Here is a 23128-nt window from a genome sequence, read left to right on the forward strand (position 1 = left end):
TTACTAATAATTGGGATACTATTTGTTTGATATCTAATGAAGATCAAATTAGTTTAGATCAGAAAACATTGCAGTAAAAAAAAATTTACAAGTTACTTTGGACTAAGGTAAATATGCTTTCTGGCTGCAAGCTATTTTACATACATTTAATGGAAAATTATAATATAAGAGATTAATGCCACTCTTGCCTACATACTTTGTGTTTCATTTATTTAGAAATTTAATAATTTACTTGCATATCCCTTTCATTTCTTAGTAAAATACCATCATTATCACTGAAATTAGACTTTTAATAATATTTAAAAAAAAAAAATCTAAGTGATTTAAAACATTCTGAATATTTTTGTTAGAACTATTATAAACAGGGTTGGCAAGGTTTAGGACAGAATGGTTTAATCCATGGCTTAAACCGTCCTGTCCAAAACCCCTTTACTCTAATTATGTCACAATTTTATCTGAACAATATTCAAGAGGTAAAATAAACATAGAACTAATAACATATTGATAATTAAATATACTAGAGAATATTTGTTTTTAAAAGTATAATGTTTCATTAATATTGTTTGACTCTTCAATTTAAACAAAGGAAGATTAATCAGTAATCAAGTTCAATTGGTCCTCTCATTCAATAGTACATAACTGAAGTTTGGCCTCGCCATACAGGTTAAAATATTAGGGACTAAGTGCTTGGTTACAAATATTGTGAAAAATAAAAGGTTAATTTTTGAACAAATTAAGTATTTTTTTAAGAAAAATTATTATTTTTTAATATTGCCATATTTATCCTTATGCAAAAATATTATTTATCAGTATTAAAAGCATATTTATATTTAAAGGATTAGGTATTCACTTTTGTTGTTCAATGAATTGTGGAGCTTCAAAAATTATAAACCTTTTCCTATTATATTATTTTCTTTTAATAAGTTATAGTAAATTGTATAAAAAATATCAAATATTTATTGATACATGTAATTATTATGTGTACAATGGTTACACCTATAGAATTTTTCCTTTTACCAAAGTTCAAGGTTTTGGACACTTTAAGACAGTAAAACCAACGTGTCCTGTCCAAAACCAGTTTAGGAGGTCCAAAACCCCAACCCTGATTATAAAATATGAAAATTTTATTTTGAAAATATTAAAAAAAAAAATTCATAAAAAGAACATAACTTTTTATTTTAACGTGATCAATAATTACATTATATAACTGAATGTCAACTTATCTTAAGTGATTAGAAAATTAATCTGGTGATGCTGTTTGTTAAATTAAGCCTTCTTAGAACATTTTCACACTCATCAATTTATTTAAACATATTTAAAAGAATGTTATATCTAAACATTTAAAAATTATATATTTATTTAGATAAAAATAGATTGGTTCGATTCAAACTAAAACTATTAATATAAAATTAAACCTATCAGTTTAAACCAATCAACAATCGTTATTTATCTCAAATCAAGTGTTTATATATATAAAAAAAAAGCAGATCTTTCTTTTCTTAGATATTATAAATAATGAAAACAAATGCTCTGCATATGATGTTGCAGAATTAGTTTTGAAATAGCTGTAAGCATAATTTGTAAGGTATAAGTGTAAACTGAATTTTTAAAATAGTTGATATAATTATAAGTTTGCAAATATTCAAAAGAAATATTCGGAGAGCGTAAAGCAAATGCTAGTTTATTGACTTAAAATGAACCTTCTTCAAATGACATTATGAAAATACACAGATATGTTCACAATCTTAATTATCTATATCCACAATAGTATTACATAAATAATAATTCACCATTCAGTGTAACATCAAGAGAGAGGCGAAAACAATTTGTCAACTCCCAATCATAATTCCTTCAGGTAAACAAATACATACTAAATACTAAAGTAGACAATAGAAAGTAATAGATACACTAAAAATAAGTACAAATATAAAAAATATTTAGTAAAAATAAATCAATTAACATCTTTATGGTCTGAAACTGGTAAAACCGTGTTTAAAAATGTGACTATGATTAAAATTCAACTTTAAAGTTCAGATGATTTGAAATAAATCTTACTAATATGAAGGAACTATAATAGAAAGTTAGGTATATAGCCCTAACGTAGCACAAATTTTACAGCATACATCACTATAATTTCAAAAGTTTAAAATGCGCTTATCCTTATTCAACAAATTACACAAAAGGTAGATTTCTAATGTAAAGCATAGTTTCTTTATGATGTGAAGATAAATATGTTATTTGGTAAAGTTAAAATTAACTAAGCTTAAATTTGGATAGTTAAGATGAATAGTGTAACTATTTTAATCTAATTATTGCACTTTCAAAATAAAGAGCTACATGCTTTAATTGTACATTCGTAAAATTTTGATTTAATGATCCTTTTTAGGCCTAATATAAACATAATATTTATATTAGTGAGGAAAAAAAGTTATGTGTTAATAGGACCGGTAATAGATTAAAATATGTATGGAATTTAAAAGATTTCTTTAATATCTTAGCAATATTTGTCAACAAATCATAAAAAAATGCAATGCCAACAGTTATTGTTTACCATTTGGTTAACAACACTGCATATAATTAAAAGAAGTTTAAATTAGAGTCGGGTCTTTAAATACAAGCCAGTTGATCTGGCTTTCTCACAACCATCTTTATCACATTTAGCTGTACATTTTTCATTTTTAACATTTATGAATACTGAATAAAGGCTTCCTTAAACACATTAAAATCAAGCTTTTACATATATTGAAAAAATGAGAGTAAAAACACAAATTGTCATCGAACGACTAAATAAAATGAACAGTAAAGATAAAATTATATCTTAGCACTCAGACGCTTGATAATTTCTTCATGATCGGGAAACTTAAGTTTTCGAGGAGGACCCAATTTTAAACCACTCCACAATGTAATTTGGTCCTTTCCTTGTATTAAAACACATTCAAAACTACCACGAAGAGGCTTTTCCGGATTTATCTTTACATCCAGATTTACAAAAACTTTACACAAAGCCTCTTTTAAAGCTACAGCATTGCGACGATAAACTTGTCAGGAATTGCAATGCTGCAAGACAACACTGCAATCTTTCATGTCATCCTCAGAATCCTTCACCTTCTTGCTACTAGTTTCTTCTTCCTCTTCATCATCATCTTCTTCCTCCTCTGATTCAGAGGCCTGCTTCTTCTTCGGTGGTTTGGACGATTTTTCTTTCACTCCATTCTGGGCAGCCTTCTTTGGAGGCAACTTCTTCACTTCTTTCTCAGAATCTGACACTTCCATGACTTCAGAATCGGAGTCTTCGGCATATTTGGTTGCTGACTTTTGTCGACCACTCTGCCTCACAGGAGATTTGGGAGGTTTTTTTGATTTGGCGGCTTTGGACTTGACAGGTTCCTTAGCTTTCCGCTTTGGCTTACTCACTTTCTTAACTTCAGGCTCAGAATCTTCTTCAAAATCTTCCGAATCAGTATCTTTAGCTTTACGACCCCGCTTGCCTTTCTTTTTTTCATCTTCGTCAGAGGTATCATCGGTGTATTTGACGGCTTTCTTAACTCGTCCTCCGCGACGAACAGGAGATTTGGGTGGTTCTGCAGCCTTCTTCTTGGGTTTAGCTTGTTTTTTACCCTTCTTAGGTTTGGCATCTTCCTCTGAATCCACTTCTTCATCCTCAGATTCTTTCTTAGGCTTCTTTGCTGCCTTACCTTCATCCTCTTTGTCAGAATCCTCATCCTCCGAAACTTCCTCAGCTTTTGCACTCTTCTTTTGACGACCTCTCTTGGCATTCGCTTTGGTTTCAGGCTTCTTTGCTTTCTTTTCATCAGCTGATTCTTCATCACTTTCAGATTTCACATTTTTTTCATCCTTAGCTACATCATTAGAGACTTTCTTTTTCTTCTCATTCGTATCTGATCCAGAATTGACATCATCTTCAACATCGGAGAGAGCTTCTTTTTGGTTGACATCTTTCTCAGCTTCGGCTTCTGATGCTTTGCCCAGTTTACTACGAGCACCTTTTTTAGTACGCATATTTGCGAGGGAAATAAAACTGTTCAACTAAGATAAACTTTTGAAATAAAATAAATTAAACTTTGTACTAAAATTTTAGGAAATATAATCCGCTTTCTCAAATTTGTTACTGTACAATGGCGGGAACGCTAAAAACCAGAGCTTACCGGTTTTTAGAAAGCGGCATGTTTAGTGATGCCAAATTAATTTTACAAAATATTCATTACAAAAATGAAATTTTTACATAATTAAGAATATAAAAGGTTTGCGTTTTAGATATCTGTTGTAAATACATAAATATTTTCTGCATGAACTAATCCAGTAAAATTTTTTTATATAAATTGTATGTAAAACTGAATTAGTGAAGAGAAGTGAAACAACTTGGAAATATTAGCCTTGTTTACAAACATTTACTTTTGTTTTCGGCAGAATACGAAGATGTGATGAAACATGCTATAATTTTTTTAATAAAAATTATTATGCTTTTCTTTCTTTTCCCCCCTTCAAAATATTGAAGTTTTCAGCAAAATGCAAACCAAAAAACAGAGACATCCTTTTGTTTCTACATTAATGGTTAATATTAAGTACTATTTTTTGGAAGTGTTTTTAACAAAAATTTAAGAAACACGTGAATGCTTTCATAAGAAAGAATATTGAGAAATTAGGAAATAGAAAATATAGTTTTGGGACATTTAAAAAATATGAACAAGTTTTTAAAGCATTTATTTAATTACAGCAATTTTTATATTATGAAATAGAAGTAATATTTCAAAAACTCCTGAAAATTTAAGTTAACTACTGTAAATATCTAGTTTATTTGTTTTAAGACTTTCAGTCTTGTAAGAGAGTTTGAATAGACTAATCGTGCTCTTTAAAATTTTTAATGAATAAATAATGTATAGCATCTAAGGGCAATCTAATAAGAAATATTTGTTTATCCGATATACATTCGGACACACTGATGTATTTGTAATAGTGATGCAATGTTAAAAATAGGTCTCAATTAGTCCCGTAGTGGACTGATCGTTAAGACACTTTTCCCAGCAGATCACCGAAGTCAAGCATCACTGGCTACGGTCAGAGTGCGGGTGGGTGTCCACTTGGATCAGCCTGCATAGGGACTGAGGGTGTGCGGTATTGGTCCTCGTTAAACTGTTCTAGCGTAAAATGTTCGACTTCGCATGCAGGTCGTCGGGCTACCGAAGCGGGGGTGCCATCCCCTCTGCAGAGGATCTAAATTGTGATGGCATGTCTTCGGAACATCCTCAGGGATGTTTCCCAGACCGTCGCCAATAGCCCATTGTTCAGCTCTAGTGCGACGTAAATGAACAACAAAAAAGATCTCAATTGAGGTCTTATAATTAGCTACTTAAGTACAGCATAGTAAATGCCTATATTAGGTGACGAGTTCTTTAAATAAAAGATATATTTTTAACTTATTTTTCCTAAAATTCTATTCCTGAAAAGATCAATGGTTGTCTCAAAATTAATAGAACATTTTTCACATACTTTTTAGGACCTGGTTTAAAGCTCAATCTAAACCATGGGGATATGTCCCCATGGTTTAGATTAAGCTTAGATTCTCTTATTAGCTTTCAATATAAATATTTGTTTTAGTTTTTTTTTATGCCAATTAAACTCACATTTAAATGATTAGACTAGATCGTAGTTTTAAATTTTTTTTACCATCTCTTGAAATGCAATACTATACTTTTTTTGTTGCCATATTGCATATATCTCATTTGTTAAAAAAAAGTGGCTTGCATATTTCATCAGCAATAATTGTCTGCTGTTTTTTTTAGGCTGGAGCAGTGGCCGGTTTATCTGTAGATTTATCACTTTATCCTCTAGACACAATTAAAACGCGCCTACAGAGCTCTAATGGTTTTTGGAAGTCTGGTGGTTTTCGTGGCATTTATGCAGGAATCGGCTCAGTTGCTGTTGGATCTTCACCAGGATGTTAGTTAATCTAAAGGGTTTTTTGAATTAATATTTTTGATGTGATCATGTCAACAGATGTGATAATTAAATGCAAAGTACATTAATTTGGAAGTTTCCACTATTATGCATTCTTTGTCTAAAGAAATTTGTTTTTATAATTCGGAGTAATAATGAGTAACCTAATGATGTCCAAAGTTAATTAATCTAACATCTATTACAAGAATAGAAATAAAGAAAATGTAATCATTAATCTAAATAACTAGTAACTAAAATATTTCACTAGTTCCTTGACATTTTCCCAAGTTTGTTCACATGTTTCCATTAGATATATATTTAGATATATATATTCCATTAGATATTGCATATTTATGAAACAAAATAAATTAAAGGAATTGAATTAAAATTTTTGTAAACCAATTAAAAAAAGTAAATGATACTTTATACAGAGTGCTTAGGTTTTTTAAAAAGTGCTTAAAGGTGCTTATTTTCGTTTTTTAAAAGCCCTTAAAGGTGCTTTTTTTTATTGGGTATTTTTAAAAAGTGCTTAGTTATCCCTCTTTCAAAATAGGAATTTATCCTGTACTATGTTGATTTTCACTTCGAATTATGCACAAAGACACAGTTCACATTATTCTATTCAACGTTTTAACACTTAATTTAACCTTACTCTATTTCAGCGTATTGTCAGTTCAAAGCGTATGAAAATGTCATTCGCTTTACAAGATTTAAAAATTTCCTGATTTTTGACCATTGTCAAAAACAGTGCCAAAAGGTTCTTTGACGTGACAGTTAAGACGAGATAAAACTGTCACTTGTCAAAAACTTTCCGACCCTGCCTAACTATCTTTTTTTTTAAAAGTGCTTAAAAATATTTTTTGAGTGCTCGAAAAGTACTTAAAAGGTGCTTATTTTTTGTTGAATAATTTGGCTATGCACCCTGCTATATAAATCAAAAATTTGTCATTGCATTTTAATAAATAGATTAAATGTTACATATTTACTATAAGTAGATCATTAGATTTAATATTAAAAGTAAAGTTCAAGCAAAATTCAATATGCAGATGTGTATTTTTCTCAATTGTCATGAAGTATACTATTTTGTGTCAGAAGCACAGAACAAAGCATAAAACCAAGTTAGCATATAATCTCTTTACACTCCATTAACCATGATGAGTTGCATCTCTTACTGTTCCCAACAAACCATCATTAATTTCGAGCCCTGTATTATAATTATTTCTTATAATAATTTTACTACTACATTGTTAAATTTTCTTATATTTATTAAACCTCGATTATAGATTTGTTATAATATAACAATTTCTTGCTTGAAATGTTTTTATTAAACATAATAATCATGTTTGTAGTTTGGCAATATTATTTGAAAGTTCGGTAGTAATTTATTTCGAAATTGAATCTTTCTCTTCTGTATCAATTAATTTCGGTGCTTAATTTAATAACAAGTGATATTTGATTATTTTATAGGTTCAGTGGTATCTAGTTTTACAATTTCTTATTAAATAGTGATATTTATGAATTTTAAATTGCAACTACGAAATTATTGTTGTCACGATAATAACTAAACATAGATTTGTTGGCAAAAAATGTTTACATAATTTACTATTTTACAGCTGCTGTTTTCTTTTGTACCTATGATGCCATGAAATGTTTATGTCATCATTTAGGAGCAAGTAGTAAGAATAGTTTTGTGCATATGTTTGCTGCCTCTTGTGGTGAAGTGGTATGAGGTTGCTTTAATATTTTTTATTGTATATTTATTCATTTTTTTTTTAAATTATAGAAATGTTGTAACTGTGTTTAAATTTGCATTTATTTCTTTTTAACATTTTTCTTTAGTATCCCATCTATTTGAGTCTTACCAACTAAGCTAGTGTTGCCATCTAAATATTTCTTAATTATATTAATATTTTTGTGTTAAAATTTAATCTTGCTCAATTAAAAACTATGTTTGTTAGAGGATCATTTCATTATTCTAAAATCATTTTAATATTTTTTTTAAATGCTTTATTTTCTGACATGTTTTGATCTATTAGCGATATGTTACTTCTATTGTCTTACAGTAAATTATTGAAAGCAAAAAAACTTTTGGTAAACTATTATTACATGTATATAAGTTATATACTTTTTTTATTTCATGAAGTAGTATTTGACAAAATGTATCATTAGTTAATACGAAGTGAGGTGCATTTGCCCATCAAACATGATGTTTGATGTCCATTGCCTGACAGATTAATTTGTTAGATAACTCACTTGCCCTGCAATTAAGAAGACTTTAACTGATTAGCATATAATACTAGTAAAGATGATAAATAACTTATTAAAAATAATTATATGTTAAATATATATACTATGATATAATATAAATCTTATAAACAGCAGTGAGTAATATCTAAACATTATTAAAAAAATTATAATCTCTAATGATCTACTGAAAAATATTTAGAAAAATGAGAATTTTGCAAATTACAACGATTAGTAACTTGCTACCATTACAAAAAAATCTATGCATATTCTTACCTCATATTTTTCTATAATTTATGTCTTAATGTACTATTATCGTTGTACTATTGTAAAAATGTACCTGTTGACAAAAATATACCTCTTCATTTTCTCTCATGTTTGCTATTATTTTAAGGGTAAAAAATCAAATTCATGTTGGAATAGTTTTTCGAAGAAAATATATTTTATGTCTAGTTTTGTAACTATATTTAATGTTGCTAATTATTTTGCATAAACTCTGCTTAAAATTATATTTTTAATCTTTTTGTAATTATATTGAGAGATATTTTATTATACAGGCATCTTGCATTGTGCGTGTCCCCACTGAAGTTGTGAAGCAGCGATCTCAAATTAACTTAAATCTCTCAAGCTGGGCGATTTTGAAAGCTACTTTACAATCTGAAGCAAGTTGTCTTTTAAATTTTTTGTTTAAAAATACAGTAGAGAACCAATTATCCGGGATGCTCGGGACCATCGCTATCCCGGATATCTGAATTTCCCGGTTTTCTGGATCGACCAAAAAGTGTCGTTAATCGATGTTTTATCGAACCCGAAGTACAAGGAAAAAGTGTAATGCATAAAGTAAGAGAAAAAAAAAAGGTACTCCTAACTTCAAAAAGAAAAAAAAATGGTAGAAATATAACATTTAAAAGAAAAAAAAAATTTGCAAGTTTAGACAAGAAAATCAAGTTTAAAAAATACAAAATTCTCATATTTATTTTTTAAAAATAATTACAATTCCTAAATTAAATAATATAAACAAAACCAATGATTAAATAACGCAATAAATTTCATACCTAATTATACGGGGAGAAACGATAAAATAAAAAGAAAACTTATTAATCTAAATAAAAACACTTGAAAATTATCGAACCGAAACGATAGTTAAAAAAGGCAGTAGCATAAATATTAAAACCCGGAACAAGGCAAGATCAACGGAATTCGAAAAAAAAAAAAAAAAACCTAATGATAAAATTTATGAATAAAAAGAATTAATTTATTGAGTGCGAAATTTATCGCGAAAAGAAAAAAAATCAAACGTAGTGGAATCAGAAAAACAAAACTGTAATCTGCTTCATAAAATAATCCTATGTTTAAATTAATAAACAATTCTCCTTTTATTTTATTTTTTTTTGTTGATAAAAACAAGATTTTTAATTACAGCAGATGTGATTCCACACCAAGAAAAACTTGCAATTGATACCGCACTTCCAAAGAATGAGAATTTATTCAAAAGAAAAAGATTTTATTTTTATTAGTCGATGTCAAATAAATATATTTTTCTCTTTTCTTTTTCTGTTCACTGATATGCTTGCAATGCATTTTCCCCACCCCCCTCGTAAATCAAGCAGAAAACGAAATCAGCATGCCACACCCTTGAGTTTGATTGACGGCCTAAAGTAAAAAATAAAGCATTTCTCCCTTCCCTGCCTTCAAGGTCACGGAGGAAATGACGTTTCTCTGGGAAAACGGGGAAAAAAATTTTTCCCCTTCCTTACATTTTTTCCTCTACTCAACTTCAAGGAGGAGTCCAATTTCCGCTTTTTTCGTTCTAGATTAAAATGGCGGGAAAATCGAGCAAAATTTTTCCCGGTTTTCTGGTTTCCCGGTTATCTGGATACCGGATAAATGGTTCTCTACTGTATATTACCATTTTAAATAAATAATCCCAATAAACTGCGGAAGTAAAATATTACCTGATTAAAATTTTCAACCGCTTCAAAAATATACAAATAGGAAATAATAGTCGACGGTATCAAGCTATTCAAAAGTAGGCGCTCTTTTTCAAGACTTGCTGGAAGTGAAGGGTTGTTCACGCCTGGTAACTCTGGAAAATAGGTGTCTATTTTTGAAGCGCTTGAAACATCTCACCTGTTTTATCCATCTTATTTGTATATTTTTGAAGCGAATGTAGTTTTCAATCAGGTAATCTATATTCAGTGGTTTCTCATTAATATAATCTGTCATTTTTGCTATTTTCTGATTGTAATTAATAAGAAGAACAATTCCATTGGTGTGTCTCAGACGTTTAAATTTTGAAGGATGTGAAATTGAAAAAAACACAATTACAATAATTCTCAAAATTTTTACCACCTGAAAAATAAATTTTTTCCGTCTGATAATTGTCTGCAAAATTATTATTTTTTTTCCCAATTTTTTAGTTTGTTTGTTAAATTTGCAAAATTGAAATTGGAGAAAGTGTATGATTTATATTAATTGTCACAAATATTTCGAGGGGACTTTTTTCAGATTTCTAATTATTAAGTAGACAAATACGCACAATCCCCCATGCTGCCCATAATACAATTCATTTTAATAATATGGATGCATTTCATGGTACTTTACTAAAGTTATTTTTAATTGTTATTTCTTTCCATAACAATTGAAGAGCTAAATGAATAAAAAAAGTTCTAAGCAACATTTTATGCAGTTTGAATAATTTATTTTTTTACGTTTTTACTTTAACTATAGGAAATAAAGATTATGCCATGTTTTATTTCGTGTTTGCAAGCTTCTAAATAGGGAAATATCTAACTCACATTTAAACTGATTAAATCATAGTGTTCATATGTCTCGGTGATCTGAGTTTAATGGAAGTACTAAAGGACATTGTATTACACGTTTTTCCGGTGAACACTTGAGTTTCTCATGTGAACAAGAGCAGAAATTTTTAGAACCGGTATCAAGAGTAAGGCATTACCTATAGATAGTTTAAAATTCCTAAGTTTTATCTTCTGAGTCTAAGTTTTCAGAATCCCTTCTTCTTTTAGAGGTATCTATATTTATGGTTGCATGTAATTGAAGAATGTCTTTTGAAGATCTTTTACCAAGCAAAATAAAAAAAGTAACTTAAAATCAAAGTAAAGCTATAATCTTAAACAATATATACTCTTTTTCCATCAGAAATTGCATGGACAATAGCTTAAATATTAAAAAAATGACTAAAATATGACTTATAATTATTAAAATTGATGAATAATTCTCAATTTTTGCAAATTTTTATAATCTCAAGTTAGGCAGCATTAGATTGCAGCTTTTCATTTTCATAAAGTTGAGGTTTTTCTGCAAATGGACTTTTTTTTAACCTTTTTTCTTATTTATGTGAAAAACGCTTGCTAAACTTAATACAGCGATCATGAATAATCGTTACAAACTTGCAACAGTTAAAAAAATAGCATATTATTCGCCCAAAAAGTGTTATTTCATGAAATGACATAGTTTTCAAAAAACAGCCATAAGTAGATCATTTGAGGGATTAGAAAGAACTGCAACAATGCATGACACTTATAGTTTTTTTAGAGTGGAAGAAGGCTAAAGTTTAGTTAGTTTGTGTTTAGTTACAGATTTGACAACAAACAATTGATGAATGACCATAGATAGAAAATCAGTGATTTTATCTGAAATTCTTTTTAAAAATGTTTCCTAGTTTATTTGACACAAAATTAATCTCTTTCCTGGTGAGGAAAGTTTCGAGATTCACGCCCCCCTTCTGCACCACAAATTCTCACAGAGACTTGCATAGTTTGGGGCATATTGGAGAAAAAGAAGAGGCAAGGCTATTTGAATTCTTCTGAAATTCTTTGAAAATAGTCTCAAAGGCTTTATTGTGCTCCAAAGCTATGGGAGTAGTTTTACCGATAGCAGTGCATAGCAAAGAACATTGCGTACTTCAGAAAGGCGTATATATACACCAGGGGAAATTTAAAAATTGGCTTAGCAAATCATGTATATATGCCAGCACTAGGCAAGGAGTTAAAATAAGACTGCTTTTGAAGTTAAAGTCTTTAATTTTGTTTGGCAGTTATTATAATTTTTTTTAAAAAAATTATTCTTGTATTTTTAGGGAATTAAAGGACTATATAGAGGCTACTCTAGTACTGTGTTCAGAGAAATTCCCTTTTCACTCATTCAGTTTCCCATATGGGAAAAACTTAAAGTAAGATTTTCCAAAGTTTGTTATTAATTATTGTAAATTTAATAAATAATGTGTTAATTTTTATGTAAATTATTACAATAATTGAAAGTGCTGATCTAACTTTTCAAAATATTATTTTAAAATGTACAACTTTCCCTAGTTTATTTGATACAAAACTGAAAATGACATTGTTTTTTGAGTAGTTTTTAATTTTGTTATGCAGTTATTATTTAAAATATTGATCATAATTAGTTTACATAGTTGTAATATTTATTTTACTTAATGAAAAGATATAATTTTTCATGAAAATTACAATAATTATGAAAGACTTTAGACACTTTTCACTGCTTCAATATCTGTAACCATTTAAAGTTAACAACTCTGTTCTGTCATTGTAATTCAGTAGAAACATATTATATGGATTTTACTTAAAATGAGAACCATTGGAATCAGATGCTAAAATGAATTTACTTTATCTTTTAAAGAACTAGAGTTATCGAAATGAATATTAAATATCATAAAAAGCAAGATGCTTGAACACTTAAAAATTTAATTAAGTTATAAAATATTCATTTATCATGCTTATTTTAGTGCATGTGTGTCAGAGTTGTTCAGTCATGAATCTTTGTTAGTGTATTATTTTCTCTTTATTCTATAAAAAAAAGGAAGAACAGAATTCATTGTCTTGTTAATTCTGTTAAAGAAGTTATTTTCACTTAAATTTCTTTAGAAAAGAAAGTAACTGCTCATAGTATTATATATATTTTCAGTTTATTCATAGTATATATTCATAGTCATATTCATAGTCATAGTATTATATATATTTTATGATGCTGTTGCAAATCTTAGTAAGTGTCATTTAATTTCTTTTTTTAAGGTAAAATAACTTTTGTAACTAAACTTATTTTCACTGTTTAGAACATTAAATTTTTATCTGTAATCATCAAGGTTTAAAATGCAACATAGTTAGCATTTAGCATCTTTTATTATATGTAATAACATGTTAAATCTGTAAAAGAAGTTTTTCCATTTAAAAGTAAAAAATTCTGGGCATTAGATGGCACATATATAATTTCATTACAATTATCTTGAATATCAAGTTTAGGCACATAAATTCTCTTTATTTAATAATAGCTTACTTGTTCAACAGAAAAAAAATGATCAAGTTTAATTTAATTTTTTGTTTTTATTTACTAATGGATGTATTAACAATATGCTAAGAAACAAATTTAAAAAAAATATTAGCAATAAAAAATTTTTTTTTTAAAAAGGAAAATATTTTATATATAATATCATTTTACTTATTATCATTCTTGATTTTTCTACTCCTTTTTTTTATTTTCAATGGTAAAGTGATGAATTTTTCCATTTTTGATGTTTTTCTCTAACTTAGATACTTTGTATATTTACAATAAAATTAGATTTAAACTATTTTCACGAAGTTTTAATTATTGTATTACTTTTGAATTTTTATTTTTAGGTTGAATGGTCAGCAAGACAAAAATATCCTGTTAAACCATGGCAATCTTCCTTTTGTGGTGCCATTGCTGGTAAAAATAAATATTGTTTTTTTCTATTTAAATGGTATAATAATATAATACATACCATATATACTGGATACTGGAAGGAATTATTAGCCAATATGAGAGAATTAAACTAATTGTCTTCAATAATAATGATCACTTTTATTCAAATCTAAGTACGGTAATAATGTTTTTGTATATGACACATTTATTTTCTCTATACTGTTGTCAAACCTTTGATTTTTAAAAAAAAACTGGTTTTGATTAATTTTTATTATTATTGTATTCTGCTAGATTAAAAGTTAAACTCTATTTGGCAGAAATTTGATATTGGTTACCTTATTTTTTCAAAAAATTACCAAGTTAATAAAAAAAATGCTGCATTATAACATCAATATTTAAAATATGTTAGCTTCTAGGAAAGTTGCAATAATGGTATTGTTACTTAAGGTCCTTTTGAATTAATATGATTTTTTTTAATAAAATAAATCAGAAAAAATTAAATTGTTGAAACATAATTAATTTACTTTCATTATAAATTATTTGTATTTAATAATTTCAAATTAGAATTTTTGAATCCTGGGAACATTTTATTAAAAGGAAATTCTGTAAATTATAAAAAGCTTGAATGATTATAACTAAAACTTTGTTTTCTTATTAATATGATACCATATAAAGAAATTTAAACTATGGTACTTTTAACTCGTATTTTGAGAACTGTTTTAGGTCATCTTAAAGAAAGAGAAAAACAAAGTTGAATTTCATAATATAAAAAGAATGATTTTCATCTTTTTTTCTCATTATTGTTCATATTTTCATTATCATTACTGTTTTTGATATTCCAAATCTTTAATAATTATTTTTGTTGTCAAATTTAAAAGAATATTTCTTCTTACTCACTGTTTTTTTTGTTTTATAACATGGAAAGAACTGGTTTGCTGTGCAAAAAAGTAAAAATATGACACGTGTGTTGAACAAGAGGGTAAAATGTTTGTTATTTGATTAAAAAAAATTCCTAGTTTCTAACCGCCAGAATAGTTTTGCATAAAATATTATTTTATCATAATAAATACTTTGAAAAAAATTATAAAAATTTATGTTGTATTTTTTTTTTTTGTGAATTGTAAATAATGTGTATCTTTAATTTTTAGGCTCTGTAGCAGCAGCCATGACCACACCATTAGATGTTGTTAAGACAAGAATAATGCTTGCCAAAGTATGCATTTGTTTCAGTACTCACAATTATAAATGGTTAAAAAATATTTTAATAATAATAATAAGATAATTGCATTTGTAGAAATTTTAATTAGGATCTTGTAAATATTTTTCAGAGAAACATTTTAATACATAAAAAATTCCTTTAGTTCAAAGTATACTCTCTTATAATCATTTCACTCCTAATCATGATAATCTTACTTTTAAATTTACACATGAGCTTTTAATTCTTATTAACTTTTTTTAAGGGGTCTAAAAGGAGAAAACCCTGAATAGTCAGAGAATTTAATTTCGCCAAAAAATTTAGAGAACTGTAAAAGAATATGGAGTTTTTTAAAACGAAAATCTGGAAATTCCAGTTACGAACCAGGAAAATAATAACAAGGCTTAAACTTTCATGTTAGTGGCAAGTGAGGTTGAGGAAAAATTTAACATCTGATATTTTATTTTTCTAAAAATTCTGCTTCAATCTGGTTAAATATTCTTATATATATATTAAAATTATAAAATTAATTTGCATGAAATACTTTTTTCTAAACTCAATTTTTTTAGCAGAAGTAAGATATATGATGGCTATGTGACTCTAGAACGTAACTTTATGACATAATGAGTTTTTAAATTGTTTTAATTTTAGTGTAAAATATTGTTTCTGCTTATAAATTTATACTTGTGTTTATACTCCTGTTTATAAATTTATACTTGTGTTTATACTCCTGTTTATAAATTTTAGTGTAACTCTAAAAAGTAGGGAAAGTTGCAATGTTTTACAAAAAACCTGGAAAATTCCTTTCTCTGGAATTTTTCCTCTCTCTGATTTTAATATAAATTTCGGTTTGGCATAAATTTATTTTGTTCTTCTTATTCATTGTTTATCACAGTTAAAATTAAATTTCAGCCTAATAAGTGTTTTCTAGGCTGAATGATAAAAACTTAATCAATTTTAAAAGTTTTTTATTAATTAAAAGAATTCCTCTTCAAAGATGTTATCCTATTTAAGTTTCCTTTGTTATTCACGTTATTCCTATTTATTAAAATTATACTCTTTTTTATTGATCTAATGTTAATCATAGTTTAAATTTTGTGCAATAAAAAAAAATAAAAGTTTGTTTCGGTAGCTAAAATTTATTCTTAGCAATTCAATTTCAGGAAGTTCTGAATTATAAAAGGTTATAGAACTTTAAAGAATTTTTTCTGTTATAAATTCATATTATATAACTGATCAACTTTTATATTCAACTTAAATTTTTGTTCAAGTTCTAGAATACTTCTTTTATTTTTTCATGCTTTGTTGCCATGTTTTTTTTCTTTCCATTCTCTTGTCTTATTCTTTGTTTTTTCTACATTTTACCCATTTAAGAATTAAGAATTATGCACTAAGAAATTATGCATTAAGAGTTAAGAATTATGCACATAAGAAAATTCTGTGAAATGTTTGTTATATATGTAATTTTTAAATAGGATTGACATGTATATAAATCAAATCAGAATATATATAAAATGAAATAAATGGATAGAAATCAAAGTATAACCATGTATGAAGTGTATATCAATCGAAGGTTTCACAGGATGCATATTTTTATAACATTAAGATAAATTGATTGCCATCATTCATGCAAAGCTAGACTAAAATATTGCAGATTGTGAAATGATTTGAAAGAAACTGTTTAAGTAGCTTAGGGTCTGGGAAGCACAATTTAATGCCTCTTAGCCTTTTTAACCTAAAAATATATTTTATAATGAAAATTTTGAAACTGAAAAGAGTTTTATGTTTTTGCTTATTGAATTTGTAGCATTTAATTATTGAATTTTAGCCTGTTGACACATCTAAAATTTATGGGAATATTATTACTTTTTATTCATTGAGCATTATTTTATGAATGTGCATTCACTATTAACCAAAGTAAACATTATTAAATAGCGTTCATGGCTTTGTCGGTAGAAATTACTACTATATTTAAAATTTAGTTCTGCTTCTGGTTAAAGAAAATTTCAATAACAAATAATCTTTATTGTCTGAAAACAACTATTTTTGATTAGATTAAATGCCATAGAAGAAAAGGGTTTCGCTAATGTATTAAAAAGTTTCTTTGCAGAAGTTTTTAATTTATTTAATTATCATTTTTCACCATTAGGAATGTAAATGAATCAAAATTATTTATTCTCAAAATGATTTAGACTTATTATTATCATTTCATATCAATGAATTGTTTAATAATTCACTTTTAACATTTCATTATTTAGAAATAATAAAATATTTATATTGAGTGAATAATTTTTTATTTTTATTTTAGAAAGGTACCCATACAGCTAAAGGCAGTATAATTTTGGTAATGCAGGATGTATGGGTTGAAAGTGGAATTCGTGGGTGAGTTTCATATCATGATTAATCATTATTATCCTTTAATCGTTTTATAAATGTCATGCTAATTACGTATCATCTTTATCTAATTTAAATTTATGAAAATAATATTAAATAAAAATCTTCCATCTTTTGTACTTTTTGTAATAGTTATTATCTGTACAAAAAACTTGATGTCCAATTTATTATGTGAAAAGGAATCTAGAAATTTTTTTTAATTTCCAATGGCAGAGAACTTGACATAAAGGGGAAAAAAGACATGAACAAAAAAAGAAAAAAAAAAAACTAAGAACAACCAACTGCTGAAGAGCCATGCAAATAGCTGAAACTTCCTTATCAAATGCGGTTTGGAAACTTCCGATTGGGGCATAAAAAGAAAACAGTTCGCTAAAGACACCCGCTCCAGCATTAGGTTGGTTATTTGAAAAAGAGCCATCAGTATAAACCCGCAGCCATTCAGGTTCTGGGAATCTGTTATCTAGAGTCTCCAGAGCAAGGGAGAGAAGAACTTCAGGAGCGGTATCGCGTATGAGGACCGAGAGTTGCAGGTCCAGATACTTCCTAATCTCATGGACTAGTAGTGGGTGGCTTCATAATTTTATTCACTGTTACAGGAAGTTGAAGGGAATCTAGAAATTAGCTGCTGAAATGCATCAAATTTTTAATGTAATTTTGATTTTTAGTTAAATTATCAAAGCTAGACTGTATTTACTGATAAATAACAATTATCGAGTCAAAATAAATTGTAATATTTCATTTAAATTTAATTATAAGTTTCATTTTAAGTAAATCCAGCTAATAAGAGTTCCATATTTGTTTGGAGTTTATGTAGAATGCAATTATTAAAAAAAAATTGATATGGGATAAGGTAAGTATTTGTTTATTTTTGATGACAAAGAAATGTGCAGGATTGAAAATTCCCCATAGCATGCTAAGTAATATTTGAACTCCCTCTATTTATTTTATGAACATGGAAATTTTGTTACACTTTGATTAAATTCCGCTAAAGCTTGGACTTCAACTTCCCACATAGAATTCTTATTTTATTTCAAAAATGTAAAATATAAACTTTTATTACATTTGTAATCAATGCTTAGAGATACCAGGTAACAAATTATATTTTCAGATTATTCTCTGGAATATGCCCTCGAGTATTGTGGATTTCTATTGGAGGAGCAGTATTCTTTGGTGCTTATGAAAAGTCAAAAGAAATATTCTCATCTTTATGATAGTCAATGAATATTAGGTTTTCTATGAATTATAACATATGTGATCAAAGAAAAGAATAGTTACTTTGTGGTGTCATCAAATATTATGGAAAGTTTAGACAATGTCATGAAATGTATACATAGTTAAATAATTTATCATATTGTTCAATCATTTTAGGTGACAAATAAAATTTTTTATTATTCATATTTATTTACTAATGAGTGTTTTATTCTAAATTTAAACTTATAAAAATTTGCATGCTTTGTGTTACATATTTATATAATGCATTAAGAATTTACGTATAATTGAAGAAAAATTATCAATCAATTGTATTAATTGCGAATTTAATTAGAAATAAGTTTGTGAATTATCAGGGTTCCCATTCAATTTCAGAAAAAAATTCCCCTACTTTTTTCCGGCATATTGGGTACATTTCAGTGAAAATCCAGACACTATTTTATCGATACCATTCAATTTTTCATCAGAAAACTTTGATTTTTTTAAAATTTGTAATACCAAATATTAGATTTTGCGAGCAAAAAAATATCATCGAATGAGGATGAAACATGTCAGCTCGACTAAAATTTGGAATTTTACAACAAATAATTTTAATAGATATTAGAATTTTTTAACTCCAATCTCAATAGCTAACTACGGTTACTGACAGTTCTGAAACTGGTTGTTTTCCTGGAATAATATTGGAATTTTCCAGGTTTTTGTAGAAAATTTTAATTTTCCCTAACAATCCTTTGCTTTTTAGAGCCAAAATAAAATTCGCTGACAATTCCAGGTTTTCCGTGACCCATGGGAACCTTGACATGCATTAAACCTTTTACTTATATGATGACCTAGCTGCTTTTCATCTTCCAGTGTGTAATCAATCAATGATTATCTCTAAAATTTAAAAATTATAAAAAGAAACAACAGACTTAGCTCATTATAATTTTTTAGATTTTGTGAAAACTCTAAAGATGTTCCTTATAAATAACATAGTGTGTATGAGATAAAAATTAAGAAAAAATACTTATTTAAAAAAAGCTCAGGCAAAAAAGGGTTAATCTGACACCACATCAATTTCCTATAAAATATCTGTGTATATATATACATATATATTGAATTTATACTTCAAAATTTATAATGATTATTTTATGAATTTATTATTATAATTATTTATTTTTTTTAAAAATTTATCTTTTAAAATTATGATAACCATTCAGCAAAGATATTCCATTTTTGAATAAAAAAGCCAATTTTATAAAAAAATAAAAAACTTTTCTAAAGTAAAAATAAAATTATTTTTTCCTTTTGAAAAAACAGTGAGATAACTCATGCAAATAACAGGTCGTGCAGAGGTAAAATGTTTGTTTTTTGTTGATAATTTATTGTTAGTAAAAAACTGAACTGCTCTTAAGAGATTAACTAATTTTTAGATTCACTTGTCAAGAATTATCACCATCACACTCTAGGCATTTCTGACTGTCCTCTCCCTGTGTACCTCAGGAGGAGCTAGGAATTTTTATTACTTGACAGTTTGTCCATCCCTAAGCAACATTAATAATTCTTTGAAATAAAATGGCCAATGCAGCAGGCACTTCAACGTAGGAAATATATATGTCAGGAAATCACCCTAAGAATTACAGTTTAATGCCCGAGACAAAACTTCTCCCAAAACCTCTTTCCATTCCATAAATTTGTTCCAGAGACATGTTAATCAATTATAGGTATATCAAACAGTGGTGGGACGAATTTGTTTTTAATCACACTCCAATTTTAGTTCTCTTTGGTTGCCTAATCTACAAGATAATATATTGAATTATTTTATATTATAAGTACCTCTAAATCACTCAGGTTTCTTGCATTTTCCTTGACAAAATTTAGAAAAACATCAATTCTGCCCTGGTGCAGAATTATGTCTGATTTTCTGAGCAAGACCTAATAACTACAAATACTCTACAGTTTACAAATACTCAATACTTAGCTGCTATTTTTTTAAAATTATGATTATTTCAGTTTGTTACATGAAATTGCTAAAAAAATAATCTTAGTTAAAAAAAATATTGAATTATGTGTAGATGCACACGTAATGAAACAAAAATTATTAAAACATATACATTTTTATCGGGATTTAGATTGCTATCTACTGAGATGGGTACATAAATAGTTCTGTGACAAACTTTGCAGCTTTAACAGGAGGATGTGTATCTTCTTTAAAAAGTGCTTAGGTTTGATTTACGTTTTTTAAAAGCCCATAAAGGTGCTTTTTTTTTACTCGGGGTTTGCAAAAAGTGCTTAATTTTCTATCTTTTAAAAAGACATTCTTTCTTTGCCATTTCTATTGTCGTTTTAAATTACAAAAAATGCATGGTTTTCACAATTTTCTCTGCACTAGTTACTAGCACAGAAACTAGTTATTTTATCATGATTGCATAAAGTTTTCGAAAATGTTTTTGAATTTTATTGATTTCATATTTATAAATTAAGAACTTTAAACGATAGAAATTTTTTTTATTGCTGCATAGATCCTAATTATGATTTTCTTTGGAAAGTGATTAAAAATATTTTTTGAGTGCTTAAAAGGCGCTTTTTTGAGGAAAAATCTGGCTATGCATCCTGTTTAAGCACTTTCTGATTTGTGGCAATCTTGAACATCATTTGAAGAAGTACAAAAATGAATGCTATGTTTTAGCCGTCCCTTTCTGCTGACAGATACTTTAACCTTATCCACGTAGAAATATTTTCTTCTTGAAACTTATTTAAAATTAGATTGAGAGCTCAATTTATATATTTCAATCAAATAGGACTTGATATAAACATTTAAAAAACTAGCTTAGGTTTCAAATGAGTATTGTTGAAATTGGTATTTTTTGCCACCTAGTGCTAAGTAAAATGAGTTAATTTAATAATTTTCTTTTTTAAAGTAAATAAAAAAGTGAAAAAGTAAATTTTTTCTCTCCCTTTTATTTTCATTGATGAATGATAAAGGAATCATCTGTTCTTTTGAAATCTGACACACAAAACAACTTCATCAGACAAGTACAGTACTTTGATAACACAGCTGCAGATACTTAAGTTTGAAGATAAAGTTTTCATAATGGACATTGGTATAATTTAATTCAATAAAATATATTCACAAGGGACAAATGCATATTTAAAATAAAAAAAGAGGAGAAAAATATTTAAATGCTAAATTTTAAAAAGCTACTGCTCTAGTTTTGAATCAGTGATAATCTGGTTTGATATTCTAATCTGATTTTATATCTGGAATAATCTGATTTGTTAGATAGAAGCTTTACCTTTGGGTTTGTTTATTTTTTTTATATAGAATTGTAAGTTTCAAATTAAATTAACTTTTTTTTTATCTATCCTATTTTTTGTTTACAAGTGCATATAATGCTATCAGGGCCGGATTAAGCGTACGCGGGGCCCTAGGCCATTCAAATTTTTGGGGCCCTTCGATTACATTTTCTTTCTTGTATATTTTTTATTTATTCAAATATAAAAGTATTTATATATCTTTTCACTTAAGAAAGCATATTTAAAATAAAAAATAATTAACTAAATTTTACTTTATTTTGTTAAATTAGAACTAAAAATAATCATACCAGTTTGAAAAAATTCGAATATATATTTGAAATTGATTTTCTAAAAAAAAATCATTGTTTTTCTTAATTTTTTAAAATTTATTTTCAAAAAATCCATTTTAAGGAGGCACTTAATCATTGGGGGCCCCAGGCCATGGCCTAATGGGTAATCTGACACTGGTTGCTATGTGTAAAGTTTGGGTTAAACTTTTCCAATAATAGTTTTAGAAAGTTTTATCTTGAGTGATATATCATAAACACATTTATTCCATAAATCCTGAACTTTATATCATTTTTTTTCCACTTAAGTTTATTAGATGTTTAAGCTATGTAAGATGTTTAAGCATCTGTCTTTTAGGCAACATTAAATTGTCAATTTGAACACACAAGATATGTATGTTTAAATTTAATATACACATACATTTCTTGATTTAATTTTTATCTACTATTTTGCAAATTCAAAATTTACTTTAAGTATGGGTAAGCCTAATTTGTACGATATTAAGTCTTACATTTAATTGCATTTAGGCCACAGAGAAATTATGATTTTGAAGAATCTGCAGCAGATTAGATCTGAAAATTCTGCTGCTGAGCTGATGAATAGAAATTTTTACCCAGTTTTTTAACAGAAAAAAACATTTGTGTAATATTTTGTCAGTGGTTCGGTTTTATCATTTAATTAAAACAAGAACTGCAGAAATAACATTTTTCTCTCAATTTCATATTACATTGATAACCATTTTTAATGTTTCCCTAATTTTAAAAATCCTAAATACTATAAAGTGTATTTTATTATACTTTCTATTCACATGACCAAATCATTAATTTTTAAAAAAACTTGATCTTATAAAGTGAAATATTTTTTTTA

At 27.3% G+C, this 23128-nt stretch overlaps 1 protein-coding gene and 1 non-coding gene across 2 annotated transcripts; one reads left to right on the forward strand and one right to left on the reverse strand.

Annotated features, from left to right (window-relative positions):
- Positions 1–1665: 1665 nt before the first annotated feature.
- Positions 1666–4198, reverse strand: LOC107442180 (uncharacterized). The gene has a single exon (XR_011636746.2). It is a non-coding gene; the product is annotated as an uncharacterized LOC107442180 (transcript).
- A 191-nt stretch (positions 4199–4389) lies between these two features.
- LOC107442181 (mitochondrial S-adenosylmethionine carrier protein) lies at positions 4390–18889 on the forward strand. Its single transcript, XM_016055674.5, has 9 exons — positions 4390–4572; positions 5802–5958; positions 7569–7678; positions 8757–8861; positions 12302–12394; positions 13854–13923; positions 15048–15112; positions 17403–17476; positions 18597–18889. Exons 1-9 carry the CDS (start codon positions 4528–4530, stop codon positions 18697–18699), a joined length of 822 nt encoding a protein of 273 aa, XP_015911160.2. The 5' UTR covers positions 4390–4527; the 3' UTR covers positions 18700–18889.
- Positions 18890–23128: the final 4239 nt, after the last annotated feature.

This window comes from Parasteatoda tepidariorum, chromosome 8, assembly GCF_982258835.1.
Source record: "Parasteatoda tepidariorum strain Cologne lab strain chromosome 8, Ptep-v5.0, whole genome shotgun sequence".
Classification (NCBI taxonomy): domain Eukaryota; kingdom Metazoa; phylum Arthropoda; class Arachnida; order Araneae; family Theridiidae; genus Parasteatoda; species Parasteatoda tepidariorum.